Genomic DNA, 16,514 nt, shown 5'->3' with positions numbered 1-16,514 from the left:
CGGTTATCCGCAAATCCGGCCCGCGGCGCCGCCCCTCCCCGCCCCGCCCGCGCGCCCGCGCGCCCCGCCCGACTCCGCGCCACCTCCCCCTGCGTCCCGCGCTCGGCGGCGGTGCGTCTTGCGCTCCCCTCAGGCTCCGCGCTCGCTGCTCGGGTCTTCCCTCCCTCCGCTGCCTGCTCCAGGCCGCCGGCAGGCGAGGCAAGGGGACCCGCGGGCTGTGCGCCCCGAGGCGCCGGGCACACAGGAGGCCGCACGGGAGACGCGTGGCGCGATGGCCTGGCGAGGGGGCCGCGCGCTGCTGGCGCTGTGCGGAGCGCTGGCGGCCTGTGCGTGGCTGCTGGGCGCCGAGGCCCGGGGGCCCGGAGGGTCCCCGGCGGGCGCGAGGCGGCGCCGGCGGCCTCAGGAGGACGGCATCCCCTTCGAGTACCACCGCTATCCCGAGCTGCGCGAGGCGCTGGTGTCCGTGTGGCTGCAGTGCGCCGCGGTCAGCAGGATCTACACGGTGGGGCGCAGCTTCGAGGGCCGCGAGCTGCTGGTGCTCGAGCTGTCCGACAGCCCCGGCGTCCACGAGCCGGGTAAGGGCGCCGCGCGGGGAGGGCTGGCGGTGGGGGAGGAGGGAGAGGGGCACCCGGGGTGGAAGATGGGACGTGGAGAGAGGAATGGCGATGGAGATTGCCGTCTCCTAGTCTCGGCTAGCCGCCCTCCCCAGCCTCGAGGACCCCTCCCACCTTGGGTGAGCACAGGCCCGAGGGTTTGCGGCGGATGGAGGTAGGAGCGCAGCGAGCAAATCTGCGCGCCTGCAAACCCGCTGTCACCCCCACTTCGCTGTACCGAAGACCGCAGGGAATAACTTCGAGGCCTCTGCAAGGAGGTCGCCCTTCCTTGCAGACAGGAGTAGAACGATAAGGTGCAGAAGGCAGGAACTTGGAGGAAATGAGGAAAAGTCAATTATCATTTGTTTCCTAATTTCCAGTTTATTGGTCCTGATGGCTCTACGTACCCGCCTCTACCTGTATGTGCGCATTAGGTACACGCGCTGCTGGGATACTCAGGGAATGTTAAGGATCTTGGCAACACTGGATGGTAGAGGGTGAGAAAGTGGCCTCTGGCAGGCATTCCGATCTTGAAACTGCACACAGTTTTTCTAAGGAAAAAGGAATATTCCATTTTCTCTGCTCTAGCCCTTGGAGATGAGTAGTTTGTGACCAGGATTTTATTCCAACAGATGTTTCCGTATGGCCATCTTATGCATCTTCCTCCTGAGTGTGTTAGGGCACGGTTTAACTTATGTTAAATGTTATGCATTTGGTATTAATAAAGAGGTATTTTAAAAAATGTTCTTGGTGCTTCTTTTTCATTGCTTTTTGAAATGATATAACTCTTAAGGCCTGGTCTTATGTCTTATGATCGTAAAGGTACTGTTGAAGTTATCTGGGCTAATGACATTAGCATGGGATGCTTGTTTTTTTGTTTGTTTGTTTGTTTTTAATGACAAAGCAAGAAAACAGGTAAAAATTCTCAGTGTAGGGCCAGGATAGTTTTATAATGATATTTATAAACTGAGAAGGGATGAAAATAGGTGATCCATGGAGACACTTTGATCTTGAAATGGAAAGAGTATGGGTTGATAAATAATAAATCTTCAAATGGGAAATATCTCTTATCTTCAAATAATGTAAACAGAAAAGTTTGTATACTTTTGCAGTCAAAACCCTAAAATCCTAGAAATCCTAGAAAACATTTTCGGTAATGCTCTCTAGCAGGATTCAGCATGTAGAATTGGAAATTTGGAAAATTAATTTCTTGTTTGTATCTAAACATAAAGAAAAATTTTAAATGTGACAACTCATTTTCAGTTATTTCAGATAATCAAAGTCAAGACATCCTAGGCTTAGATAAAGAGAATCTAAATATTTGTGATTCTCCTGCCTACTTAATTAGAACCTTTGGTTATTCTGTTGTGGATTGCTTCTCACATTTTGTTAATTGTTTCTTCAGAGATTATATGAAAGCGAATGTTAACTTTTTGTTGTCTTGCTTCAAGTTTAGAAACAAAATTGTAAAGCGATATTACTGTTAGAATGATATGCTTTTGAAAATGAAAACCATAATTTTTTTGCTTAAATATCTGGAATGTATAGTCTGTCAAGATCTGCAGATCCCTCTCAGACTGCAGGCTCCATGAGGTAGGGCTGTGTCTCCAGCACCCAGGCCGGGTCTGGCACATAGCGGACACTCAGGTCACATTAGGGAAAAAATGAATCAGTCATTTGATGAATAACACAATGCCTTCAATGTTTTCTTCCGTTTAAACACAAAATACACCAATTAAATTCATTTTAAGAAGGTGGACAAAGAAGCGTTTACATTACATGCTTTATAAGTCCTTGTTAAATGAGGGAAACTTAAGTTCATAGTATTACTTAATAAATAGAATACAAAATGTCTACCCACTGTATTTTTAAAGGTTGAAGTAAACTATTATGAGCAAACACTAAAAAACCACAGGGTGATTTCCCCCTCCACCACCTTTTTAGAGGAGATGAGCAGGTTGGAAATATTCAGGGAACTAGTGTTAAAAAAAATTCAACTGGGTAAATTTTAAAGGTCTTATTGACTTTATTCAGTGATTCATGAATTAAACGTCATTCGGTCTAGCAGATAGAAAGGTGTTCTAAGATCTGTACAAAATGAAAGACTTTTATAGGCAGAAGGGAGCAGGAACAAGGAGGTTACACTAGGCAAAAGATGGGTTGGTTATCACAAGGTTACTTTCTTTTAGGGGATGGCAGGGGTCCTTGATTACCTCACTTGTTCTGATCACAGGGTTCCTGATTGACTGGTTTAAGACTCCATTTCTGGGAGAGCCAAAACTGTAATTAAGTTTCAGTTTGGTGATGTGGGACTTAGCATAAGTGACTCCATTTGGGGCCTATTGTCTTGTTTTTAACACTAATGAATGCAGAGGTCTGATCAGTATATGAGTTTGATAGCACTTGTGGGAATTAACTTTTTAGGAAGTTTTGAATGAAGGAAAGTATTCACCATTCTTAAATGGCCTTCATATTCGTTTTTAGATTAAAATATTTTAAGAAATGAGAAGGGCATTTCCGTACTTATTTTGAGATAGAAATGGATGCAATCAGTGTGTTTTGAACCACCCACACACTGTAGATGAGGCAAGTCGTATGGGCTGTGCAGTGATACACAGGATGGTCCTTGGCCTGTGGGGGATTGAGAATTGGGAGGTTGGAGGACAGTGTAAAGGTGGTCAGTGCTGCAAGAAGGGAGTGGGGGGCCCAGAGAAAGGAGACTGCGAACGGTAGGTCAGGGCATTTGGTTATTGAAGAATAGATGACAAGAAGGCAGGAATGTACAGATTAGTGAAATTTACCAATTCCAGTGTAGCTCATATAGATGTATGTTTTAACAGAGCCCCTGCTTTTGAAAGAGGGCAACTGTCTTCACTGTTTTCACATTATAAGTGTTTTGGGGAAGGTTAAAATAATGTTTCTGATGATGCTATTCAGAAATAATATTTAGCTTAACAAATTCATTTACTTGACTAAAACTTTGATCAAGTTGCCCATATTCATTTTATCCTCCAACAAGAGAGAAGTGTCAGGTTTGTTAGTCCTCTTAGTCTAAATTCTTTTTCTGAACTTTAAAAAAATATAGCTAACATCTAAGTATTTATCATAATAGAAAAACTCTCCCCAAACAAAACAACCTATATACATCAGGTCTTTCCCTGTGGTAGAAGTTGATGTGGTTAGATTTGCAGGTTATGGACAGAGAGAGTTCCTGGATCCCACCAGCTCCCTTCCTGAGCGGAAAGAAGTGATCATCGGACTTGTTTGGTACCAGGCCATGGGCTGAATTTGAACTGATCTCCTGAAAGTGATCAATTCTCTCAGATATTCCACATTTGAATTCATAAAAAGGGAAAGAAAATTCTGTTTGGAATTGGTCAGGGAGGAATATCCACACCTATTCTGTCCGCTTGATTCCTGACCAGCTGGACGCTGGGTCTTAGTTTTCATTTTGATCACTTTGGAGGCCTGCACAAATCTACTGGACGAGGGTGGTGGGTCTCAGCCATTCTCAGAAGAACTGTGCGTGGTCTTGGCCCCAGTCTCATCTCCTCACACATCATGAATCTGGACGCCAGACATGGGGCTGGGATGTAGCCTTGGCTAAGATTGAGTCTCTGCTCTTGGGTATGTTCCCATGAGGTATGATACCTGCCAAGCCTGACCATGTTTCCCATTTTTCTTTCTGTTTGCTTATATTTTATACATTTAAAATGTTTCTACACATAGGGACTCATGTTCTCAAACCCAAATATATGCTCCCCTAGGCATGCATAGAAATTATTGCAGTACTCATAAAAGAAGCCTTTCTTAATTTATGTCTAAGCAATGGAATCTGTATTCCCAGACCACTCATCCTAGGGTTAAACATGAGTTAAGATTAGTTTGTTTAAAACACTAATTCTTTCACGTGTAGTTTAAGATTGCTCTTGGGGAGGAAATCTGATTTATAGCTAAAATGTTATCTTAGAAACATTCTTTAGGGCATAGATTTTCCTCTCTCAAAGGCTGGAATGATTATTTTGGACTTGTTCCTCCCCAAATATGTTCACATTTAAAGTGTATGAATGCCAATGTGCATTTGCCAAATATCGTGAGGCAACATTAAATGCTGGCAAAATTTCTATACAACTCAAAAAAAAAGTGGGGTTTTGGTTATTTTGTATGGCCTCTTTTAATACCAGATTAATGTGAATTAGTGGGCAATGATTACAGCTGAGTAGCACCTTACAACTGGTGAATATTGACATTAGATTGTGGAGAAGGATCTAGATATACCACATGTGGTCAAGAGTTATTTTTAGACCCAAGTGAGTCAATGTAGCTCTTGCCAGAAATAATGTACTTGATTGACTTGTGATTGGCTAAAGGAAGAGAGGAAATTGAGCTGGCCCCTAACATTATATCCTGTACTCAGACAAAATAGGTGTCTTTCTATGGAAACTGATTTGAGAGGTGGCAAAGGAATCATCTGCCAGCATCTCCCTCATTGTGTAGCACAGAGGATATTCCAATACCCACCTTTACCGTTCTTTGGGAAAGATATTTTTGACAAATACAAAAACAGTTCCAGTAAGAAGCGGTGATACATAAGCCAGCTTTTCCCAAAGTGTATTCAATGGAACATTAGTTCAGCTTGGTTTGAGAAGGATTAAGTAAACAAAGATAAACAGGTTTATATATTGCAAGACTTATCAGAGCCTTTAATATGCTAATGTATGTTTCAAACCTCCAACTTAGATGTTTGCTGTACAGTATTTTCCAATCTTTTTCACCATGGAACTCCCTTTTATCCCCCAAGGAGCTTATTTTGTACCTGGTATTGCACTAGTTAGAGAAGCACAGCACTAGCTCATTATTATTCATTATCATATTTTGAAGGATTGATTTGGTAATTCTCTAGCAGAGACACTCAAATAGGGAGTTCCTTAGGGGTGGGGAGCATATGTTTTCCACTTTTTTGCCCATAAACAGCTGACTTAGTGATTTATGTAGAGTAAGCTCTTAAGTTATGCTTATTGAATTGAGAACATGATTTTGAGGCAACGAGGCATAGGACAGATACTTTCGATTGGAAAGATGAAAGTGACAAATGCATTACCATTCTTTTATTGTTACGTAGCTTCATGCTTTTAACTTCTGTGTACCTCCTTTTCTTGTCTATAAAACAGGAATACTTTAAAAACTCAAACCTCACAGGGCTGCTGTGAGGCCAAAGTAGTATAGAAAATAATTTAATGGAGTTGCTTTCATCTAGTTTTTAAGAACATGGGGTAATTTGTTAAAATGTTTCTTCACAACTGGAAGTTGGTCTGGAGTGTGCTCCATCGGCTTTCTTCATTAGGAGGGGGCCTCCTTGGTGTGTCATCACAGGAGACCTTGGATGCTTACTTGTTCCAGTGGAAGCCCATCTGCACAAGCCCGGCAGGCGGCCCTGATGGACTTCTACCCTCTCATCATCAATGTTTCCTCGTTCACAAATGTTTGTCTACTGTCGATTTTTAAAATGTAGGACATTCCTGCTTTGCTTCAGCTTGACATCTTATTTTGCTTCATTCAGTGGAAACAGTGTAAGTGTTCATCGTTATTTGATGGACTATATCTTCAGGTAGCTAAACAAATCTAGGGCAATTCCAGCATTTACTTTGGCCAACTAACTTATTTTTCTGAAGAATTTATAATAAAACTGCTCAGGTCCTGACTACTTTTTTCTTTTACTGACTCAGTGTAAGTGAAAGATCTTTGAAACCTCCTTTCTCACCCCTCCCTAATTTTCTTACCCCTGCTGGGGTCTTTTCTTTATGTTTCCACAGTTCTTTGAAGAGAGGTAGCATCAAGGTTTACAGTATATGCTTCAATGTCAGGGGACCTGAGTTCAGATCAGGGCTTCCTATTTTAAACTAAATGTTCTTGGGCAAGTCACTTAACTTCTCCCAAAGCCCCAGATTCGTCACCTACAAAATGACAATAATGTGATGATTAAATGTAGTAGTAAATTTAAAGCTCTTAAATAAGTATGTCAACAATTATTATTATCTCTATTATGACATTTTCTGTTGTTGGTATACGTGTTCCCCCAGTAAGCTGTGAGATCCTTGTGGTCAGGAGTTGTATTTTGCGCATTTCTTTATCCCAAATGTCTAGTTCTGTGCTTAGGACATAGCAGCCACTCAGTGAATATTTGTGGAATAATTGAAATTTCTCAAACAGGCAAGAATGGGCATCACAAAACAAAGCTGTGTTGAAGTTCAGTGTTGAATTAATACATGTTAGCATGCCAGAAGCATGATACCAAGAAAGGATAGAAATGGTGTTTTCCTATGTGAACACTTATATTTTGTTGTGATGCATCCGGTTTTGCATAATGGAGAAATCCATCTACTGCACGTCTTTTCGAGTGTGTTTATTGTAAGTGAAGTAGTATGAGGCTCATTTCCTCTTGGCCTCTTTCCTCTTGAGACAATTTATTGATAGAAAGTTAAGCTGATTTTTAAGTGTTAAAAGTTCTAAAGATAATTAGTAAAAATTCACTTAGTAAAATTTTTGGCTTTTAAAAAATCGATTCTGATTCCTTAGTATGGCTGTTTTACACATAGAAGCCATACATCTCCAGGTTTTAACTTTCCTTCCCTCATGAAAGTGGCATTCAAATCATGCACTTGAAAATGCTGAAGAGGAGGAGATTTATCTGAAAGTTAGCTGATGGGTCAAATGAGCTCAAATTTGAGACATGTTTAAATTTGCTCTTTCCTTCCCATCTCATTAATTACAGGAATTGCTGCCAGTCCATTGCTCTGCAAATGTTTCTCTTTCTTTTGAAATTCAGGATGTGGTGTTCTGTAGGCCTTCCAGCAGCCAGCTCTTTCTAATACAGTGTGGCCTCAGAGAAGAAACTGTGTTGCCAGTACCTCTTACTATGTTCCAATGCTTTACCTACAACTTTAACTGTCCCTACGTAGTAACTTTTAAGGTGGCTCATGTAGAGAATTACAAAGTTGATTCTTAAACAAAAATAAATAAGTTAATTATGATAATAAACCCTGAAACAACTTTCTACTACCGGTAAATATTTTGTTTTTTTAATAGAAATCTGTTTACTGTGAAATCACTCTGAGCATCATAGTTCAATAATAATAATGCCACTCACTTTAAAGATGTTTGATTTCAAGCAGAAGCTGTTTATTTAAAAAGTAGATACAGATTACTTATTTTTTAAATGGGACCTTTAACTTAAATCCAGGTTCTAAAAAGAGTCCCTTGCTGTGGTGATTCATGTCAAGGTAATTGGGAAAAGCAACAATTGTCTCATGTATTTGCACATGCAGGCAGCTACTCAGATGTTCAGATCCCAAAGTGATGCCACCAGAATGGACCTACACAGTTTCCCTTCCTGCATAGCCTAAAGTATTCAAAACCAGAAAATCTTCCTTCGCTGCCATTCTGTAATTTTTCCCCAAGAAATATCTTGTTTCTAGAGCTCAGTTCAGCAACTTGTACAAATCATAAGCTTTGGCCATGAGTTCAGGGTAGGAAAACTTGAATATACAGGTTGGACCATCACATCCCTGACCAATGTCCTGAATACTCTTATTTTTCATTTCCTAGCCAAAGGGTAATTTTTAAAACAACCTTTTCTCATAACCTTTATAAAAATTGCTGTGTATCATTCTAAGCTAAAATTGACTTTCCAAGAGGAAAAGAAGCTGTAGGCTTTTGTCAGTATAGCTAATACTGTCAATTTAATTTAGGGAATAGTTAACGAATGCCCATTCTGTATATGCTATTTTACTCTATCTGCCAGTCACCCTTTTAAGCAGTTCCTTTGCATATTGAAATGTGTATTTGGGTACTGATCTTGGATTCACTCTTTCGCATGTTGAGCTTAACTGACGTGTTTTATAACCAGTGGACATATCCCTTGATTCTACAAAATATATGCTGCATATAGATGCAAGGGTCAAATAGTTCCCTATACTATTCTTGATGTAGCGGATATAAAGACAGTATCTGTAGGTGAAACTACTGGGAATGTTAGACATTTGCAAAATAAAATGTTTTTTGCCCTTTTTGTGTTTTAGGTGTGGTGTTGGACATCTGATTTTAAAGTACAACAGATCTATTGAAATAGTTCCATTTGTCTCAAGTCGTGACGTCGTTCAGCACAGTTTTTTAAAATTTTATTGGAGAAAACCAGTGTTATTCATTGTGGGAACTCAGTAAATGTTAGGCCAGATTCTGCACATAATCAGCATCATGGGAATTAAGTTAATGTACTTTCGGAAACAGCACTAACTCTACGAAATTAGCGGAACCTATATAGCAAAATATACAGAGAGAAATCAGCTTGTTAAATGTATTTCCTCGAGTCAAATTCAGTTTTTGGAAGATGTTAAAGCAATACAAAATATAGGTATAGGGGCTTCCCTGGTGGCGCAGTGGTTGAGAGTCCGCCTGCCGATGCAGAGGACACAGATTCGTGCCCCGGTCCGGGAAGATCCCACATGCCGTGGAGCAGCTGGGCCCGTGAGCCATGGCCGCTGAGCCTGCGCGTCCGGAGCCTGTGCTCCGCAACGGGAGAGGCCACGGCAGTGAGAGGCCCGCGTACCGCAAAAAAAAAAAAAAACCATATATATATATATATATATATATATATATATATATATATATATATATATATATATATATATATATATATATATATATATATATATATATATATATATATATATATATATATATATATAGAGGTAGATATTTCTCATGTGAATATTTTATAGATGTATAGTGACTAATGCTATATTGACACATGGACTGAAATACTGTATAGACATGTAGGTTTTGTCTAAGTCTTGATGACAGCAGGATAATCATGAGTGGAGCTGTCATTTTACAGTATTTTAAATTTCACTTGCATCTATAAAATACCCTTCAATTTAATTGTTTTTACTTCTTTCTATAGCTTTTATCAGAAATTGAAGAATTTTCTCTTATCTAAGTGGCTTATATGGAAAAAATCATTTCTCAAAAGTTTTTTTCTTTCAGAAAGTTTTCTTGGGCTCTTGTTGCCCTCTTTAAGTATGGTCAGATATTCCACCAGGATTTTAAATATTTGGCCAAATATGCCTTTACTTTCACGAGGATTCTGACTGGGTACCCACTGAGGTGGGTTTGGAGACCCTAACAGATGGATGTGGCCCTGCGTGTTCTTCTCCCCGTACCCCTCTGCTTCCCCCTCTTCTGTGGGTATTAGAATAAGAAAGGGTCATTGTCTGGGTGTCAGCTGGGAGGCTTTCACCTGATAAATGTGGGTCATGAACCCACTGGGACATGTGTTGGCTCGTTTGTCAGCCGTTTACTCGATGGTTCCCCATAAACAACCTCGTTTAGTCCTAAATGAACAGCTTTTTCATACCTATCACAGGTGAGGAATTAGATAATATTTACCTTTATGGGGACTTAAAGAGGCAGGAAGAGTCTGCCTATTGTTGAAAAGTATTTAAAAGAAAAATTAGAAATGTAGATTTTCTTGTTTTTTTAAGATCTTGTCACAATGATCTTAATTCCCTCTGAAAAGGTTCATAAATTGCTATTTATGGTGTTATTATGCTGTTATTTATGAATCTTGTGAGTCTTAAATATGCACATTTTGGTTAAGTCTGTGTAGTCATCCCTCATTATCTACAGGGGATTGGTTCATATGTGTGAGTTATACACAATCTTACTGTATCTCTCAAACCCACGTTAGTGCCTAATTTGCTCTTCACTGGTACCTGTGGACTGGCCTGGAGAAACTTCGTTGACAGAGTGTATTAATTTCACTTCAGTGTCTACATGAGGGGCTGTATGTTGAGGACAATGCTAGGCCTTGCACGAGTGGTAAAAGCCATGAACTATGTGATAAGTGTTTTTAATATTTTTGAGACCTCTTTTCCATTATTTCTAGATTTTTTTGGTGTGCTTTTCATAGTTGATTCAAATTGCTGGATAGATGGGAGTTGGGGGCACCTGGTATTGTTCTAATAAACCATTTCCCCTTCTCTTTGGACTCTACTTCAGTTTGCACAAACTGTATTTAAAAAGTGACATGTAACTTTTAGGAACATCAAGCATTTTTCCTGAATAGTTTTAAAACTTGGATTGTTGCTGTTGTTATTTTAACATTGAAGCAGAATTGCTGGCAGCGGTAATTCTATGACCTGTGTGCACAGGGAGAGGGAATGAATGAGAATGTGTTTCTGAAATGAACGTACAGAGGGTGAGACTGGCTGGTATTTTCCCCAAACTTAGAGAATCAAGGTAAAGTGTTTATAGCCTCTGTAAAGACAGTAGCATAAGCAAAACATTCATACCCCTATCAGCATTTCCAAGAGGCCAAGAAGGCTCTCCTTTATAGCCCATACCACATTTTCCATGATGTCCTCAGTTCCCAGACCAAGGTAGTAACACTTTATTATTTTTAGACCCTACTAACAACTTGCAGGTATAAATCACCCTAATTGGACAAATCACCAAGAAAACTAAAGACATTAATTCACTAGACATTTGGAAGCACCAGATAGAAATGCTTTTAAATCAGTTCACGTTTAGAAATCAAACTCTTTTGAGTACTGCAGGTCAGAACGAAGTACATCTTTCATGACTTTGTTATTATATTTGTAGTTCGAATGTACTTCACAAGAGTTGCCAAGTGCCTGCTATATTAGTGACATTCTGCAAATTGAAGAGATACTTACAAAAGGAGCAACAAACAACAGTATTTTACAAAGTACTTAAGATGAAGATATTAATTCAGTTTCCACAGGAAGTTGAGAGAGATCATCAAAGGAGGGCTTTTAGAAGGAGGCGGGGACTTGAGCAGGTCTTAAAGGATGAACCACATCTGGAAAGTAGAAGAGAGGACTTCATTCTATGCCAGTGTAAGATCATTCACGCTTCTTGTGTCTTTTTCTCCACTATCCCCCATAGCGGTGACATACCAATATTCAGTAAGTATTGTGAGAGATAATTACATTCCATTAACATGTGAAATTTCCACCTTGTTAGAATATAGTTTTTAGGGTGTTGTCCCTCAGGGTTGATTTCCCTCATCATGAGGGTAAAACTATTTGGGATGGAGATTATGATATATATATATATTATATATATATATATAAATATATATAAAAAAATATATATATATATATAATGATATGGCTATATATATCATATAAATATAATGATATGAAGCATATAATGTATATTATATTGTAATAGGCAATAATTGATTACAATTCCTTTTCCCCTCTAGGTAGCTGTTATTGAACACTCTCTTGAAGGCATGGAGTAAAAAGATGTCAAGTAATTTTGATTTTATTAGGCCAATTTCCAGCAGTTATATACTGCTCAATTCGTGTTCTCTTTTGATTATGCATTTCAAAAACTGTATTTAACAAAAATAAGAACCACAGCAAGAAAGTGCTATAGTCTGAGTTATTGAAGGAGGATGCAGCCCGTAGCTGCATCCATGCCCTGCAGCAACTCCAGAGCATTCATCTAGCTGCTCTTGTCTAACGCTTATATATGACCGTGTAGTTTGTTGGATGCTTTTGGGAGAAAAATTCACTATGCAGAAATGTTTATTATTTAAAATTTCCAAGTATACGTTTTTGATTAGGGTAAATTTATTTTGAATCACCCCTTGTGTTAAGCCCAGTTTTCATTAATGTTACATAGAACTGTGAAACATTGAATTATAGTTTTTTTTTCCTAGCTGGAAGGAACACTCTTATAGATGAATAAATGGAGTTTCAGAGAGATTTTAAACAACCTGCTCGAGCTTGTGTAGCCTCGGAGGAGGCTAGAACCCATTTCCTGATACAGGAAGTTGGGCATTCTTTTCAGAATATTCCTCACAGCAATGTATACAGATGGGGGATAAACATAACTTCTGTGGCCATTGAGGGTCATGAATTATTTATGTGGACTGAAGTCTGTGAGGGAGTGTACAGGAATGTAACTTACCAGTGTGTTTTCAGTTTCTTAAAGCAGTTTCCTGACCTATGTGCTGTAATGGGTATGGGTGTTTCCAGGTGGAGGGACCGGGCCTGGGTGGCGGGAGAGTATGTTGAGTGGCAAAAAAATCCAGAAAGGATTGAAGTAAATCACGTTAGTATACTGTAAGTATATATAGAAAATATTATGTTTCTTGGCAGTAGAATCCTCTCTCAAGGAAGAAACAAGCTTTTGTTGAAAGGCTGTTCTGATAAACTCTTTTGAGGTCTGGGCCTTCAGGGCTCAGGAATGGGCTAAACTTATTCAGTTTAAATACATAAAAATATTGAATAAAAGGAAGAGGCATATTTTCAGAGGCTGGGTGGAGAGTCAGGGAGAGAAAGACTTAATGGCTGGTGGCTTATGAGAACTTTGCGGATAACAGACATGTTGAATGGCGACGTCACAGAATCTTCTATGCTCTGTGATTGCTTTGGGAGATGGGATGAAGTACTTAATCTTGCTTCAAGACTGGCAAAACCAGAGGTTGTCCAAGGAAGGACACAGAAGTTACAAAACAAGAACTTATTAACCTTATTAATAAAGATCAGATATATACTATATACCATAGTGCTTCCTAGAAGACATAAAGGCAATTTTTTTGGAATGTCAGCCAGACATCCCCCATCTCACTGACCATTTACAGTGAAATCCCACATTCCTGAGTTGCGTATTCCAAATTGGAATCCTGATCCTAGGAGAATGTGAACACTGGGAGAGAGCCTTTAGGTTATGGTTTGTAAGCCAATTCGAGGTTCGTGTGCACCAAGCAGAATGAATTATATGTTGGAGATTAGGGGCATGGAGTATAAATAACTTAAATTGGGTGAGGTTTCCTTTCAGGAAAATAGTGCTCATGTTGACCTGTTCATGCGTCTGCATTAAATTTTAATGTGAAAAAAGTTATTTGTGCTAAAGAGGATTACGTATTTGTTCAGAATTTTTCCAAACCAACAATCAGCATACAGTTTCTTAACTTTATTTCCATATTTGTGAATCTTTTGTAAAACATTACTGTGGTATAAGAATTATTGATATATTGCATATCTAACAAACAGCCTATATTAAAAGAATAAATATGTATAGGAACTATACCTGGAATAAGGTGCTTCTTTAAATTATTCAGGGGCTTCCCTGGTGGCGCAGTGGTTGAGAATCTGCCTGCTAATGCAGGGGACACGGGTTCGAGCCCTGGTCTGGAAAGATCCCACATGTCGTGGAGCTACTAGTAGTTGTGAGCCACAACTACTGAGCCTGCGCATCTGGAGCCTGTGCTCCGCAACAAGAGAGGCCGCGATAGTGAGAGGCCCGCGCACCGCGATGAAGAGTGGCCCCCGCTCGCCGCAACTAGAGAAAGCCCTCGCACAGAAACGAAGACCCACCACACACACACACAAAAGTATAAGTAAGGTAGAAAATAAAGTTTAACGATGAAATAGAAAGGCTAAACAAGTGTATTTAAATGTTGTGAAAATAAAATGAGTATACTTTTTCTCCCTCGTACTTAAATAATGCTTAGTATATATGTCAAGTACTGTTTAAAGGTTTAACTCATCTAATCCTCAACCCCTATGGAGTTGATACTATTATTAACCACATTCTATAAATTAGGAAGCTGAAGCACAGAGAGATAAGTGATTTGTTCCCTTACCTGAGAGATCATGGGCTTATAAGTGGCAAAACCAAGATACGAAAAATATATTTATATATAGCTACATTAAATACAGAAAGTCAGTGCATTAGATACCATTTGCTTTATCCCCTTTCCTTCTGCTGAATTGTCTCCTTTCTTCTTGTCTTTCTCCCTTTCCTTTTTGGAGAATTCTTCTTACCATGTGATTTGAGTGGGAGCTGCTGCCATGTTCTAAGATACCCTGTCTCCTTGCTTCCAAAGTAAGCCTCCTTTCCACCCTGCCATCATATCTTGATTCTACAATATATTTCCAAACATTATTTCAGATACCCTGCATTTTCATGAGGTAAAACAAGATCATCTCTCTTAGGGAAAATTATCATTTCAACTTAAAAATGAAGCTGTATTAAAAGTAAGAATTAATTATTACTTTGAACATTCATATTAGATATCTTAGGTAACAATACGAATGTCATTCTGGTCTTTCCACATTATTTATTTTTTTGATTATTCTCTTGAATCAGATATAATAACAGACTGATAAGGGTATGTACCAGTGAAAAATTTCTAAGACAGTAGCATTTGTCATTATATTTAGAACTGTTAGCCTGCAAGTATATGCACATACACACACCCCTTTAAATGGAGTGTGTTTATCTAGGAAGTCAATAAAGTTAGAAACTGAATGTACATAAATATTTTTAAATAGAAGGGCAAATGGCTTTTCATAGGTAGACCTGATTTGAGATGAGTGAAAAGATCTAGGCAGTTCTTTTAGCTGAAGTATCTGATCATAAGCTTGGAGGATACTGGAGTTTTAAGACGGGTGGCCTATTTATCTTGAAAATCTAATATTTTTTCTGAACTAGGTGTTGCCATGGTGACAGAAAGGCTTAGCAACTGAAGACTAATTTCATTGGTTGAGTGTCTGCAGACTTGCTTGTTGAGTAGCATTAATATGTTGCCTCCTGCTGTTTCGTTATTGAGGAGACCATCTGGCATTAACCGTATTTAAAGGTACAGTTCTGTTGGACAAAGAATACCGGGTGACACACACTGAGGTGTTAAAAATAGGTTTCGCTGGCGTTCATTGTTTTAACTAATCAGTGACTAAGAAGTTCTACTTCAAATCACTGCCTATTATAGCCAATTAGTAATTCATAATTCTAGGCTATGACACTAGGACTTAAAGGGCTTTACTTTTGAGCTTGCTTATGTTATACAAATTTAATTGCTTAAATATACACCTTACGTGGTCACATTATTTTTGATGTACCTAAAAATGGACCCATTCAATAAAATGTTCTCTCACATTGCATGTCCTTAAACTATATAGTTAGAGATATATTTTTCAAAATAATGATTACTGAGGATGCTTAATATGTCAGAGCATGAATAGTCAGTTTTTCTTTTGTATTTGAGGGTGATAAACATAATGGATTTTCAAGTAAGGAATGAAAAGATGTCAAGTGCATCTATTACACAAATGACAACTATCCATTCTAAATAATAAATAGCTGTTGTGTATCTATTAAACGACATACCCTAATTTTAAGGAGCTTCCAATATAGTAGGGTGGATAATGTACATGTTATGTACATGTTATGATAATCAAGACAGACTATGTCTTAAGGACTTGCAGTGCTATAGAAATACAAAGTTGAGTTTGAGATTAAAGAATGGCGTGGGACATTCAGTAAGGATACCAAGAAGTCCCTGTGGAAGAAGTGGGGCCCGATTGGCCAGAATCTTAGCCAGTGTAAGATGAAGAGAGAATTCTAGAAGAAGCAGTAGCATTCATTAAAGTTATAACCCCCACCTCTCTAAGAGTGGGTTCCCACATAATGTGCAGTGAATACTGACAGAACACTTTGTGTCTAGAGCTTACTGCATGTGTAGTAGAAGCAAAATCTTAACAGGTAGGCTCTAACCATACGTTGACTACCAGGCTGAGGGTTTAGATGTCATCTGTGTGGCAATTTGTAGAAAAGAAAATGTTCAGATCGCTGTTTTACAAAGAAGGTAATGTGCATTTTTGACAGGTTTGGTGACGTGTTGTGGACCAACCACTGGAGAGAGATGTATGGTCCTTCGTTTGAAATGAGGATCTTCATTTTAGGAGAAAGTTTTGAGGACAGAGGAAAAGATTTCAGACTCATTTGTGTGACTGGTGAAGGTGAAAGTGGTGATAGTGGATGACACCACGAGGGAGAGAGAATAAACAAAAGAGAGAAGGTGTCTCAGGGCAGAAACTTAGG

At 39.2% G+C, this 16,514-nt stretch overlaps 1 protein-coding gene across 1 annotated transcript in view; it reads left to right on the top strand.

Annotated features, from left to right (window-relative positions):
- Positions 1-271: 271 nt before the first annotated feature.
- Positions 272-16,514, top strand: part of CPE (carboxypeptidase E) — a gene marked incomplete at both ends in the record, with an annotated part of 109,103 nt that continues 92,860 nt past the window's right edge. Inside the window, one exon of the mRNA XM_079718340.1 lies at positions 272-575. Within this exon, the coding sequence (XP_079574466.1) occupies positions 272-575 (304 nt within the window). The remainder of the gene's footprint in view (positions 576-16,514) is intronic.

The sequence above is a fragment of the Hyperoodon ampullatus genome (assembly GCF_949752795.1).
Source record: "Hyperoodon ampullatus genome assembly, chromosome: 1".
Classification (NCBI taxonomy): domain Eukaryota; kingdom Metazoa; phylum Chordata; class Mammalia; order Artiodactyla; family Ziphiidae; genus Hyperoodon; species Hyperoodon ampullatus.
The sequence above is the reverse complement of the archived record's forward strand: the minus strand, read 5'-3'. Positions and strand labels throughout refer to the sequence as shown.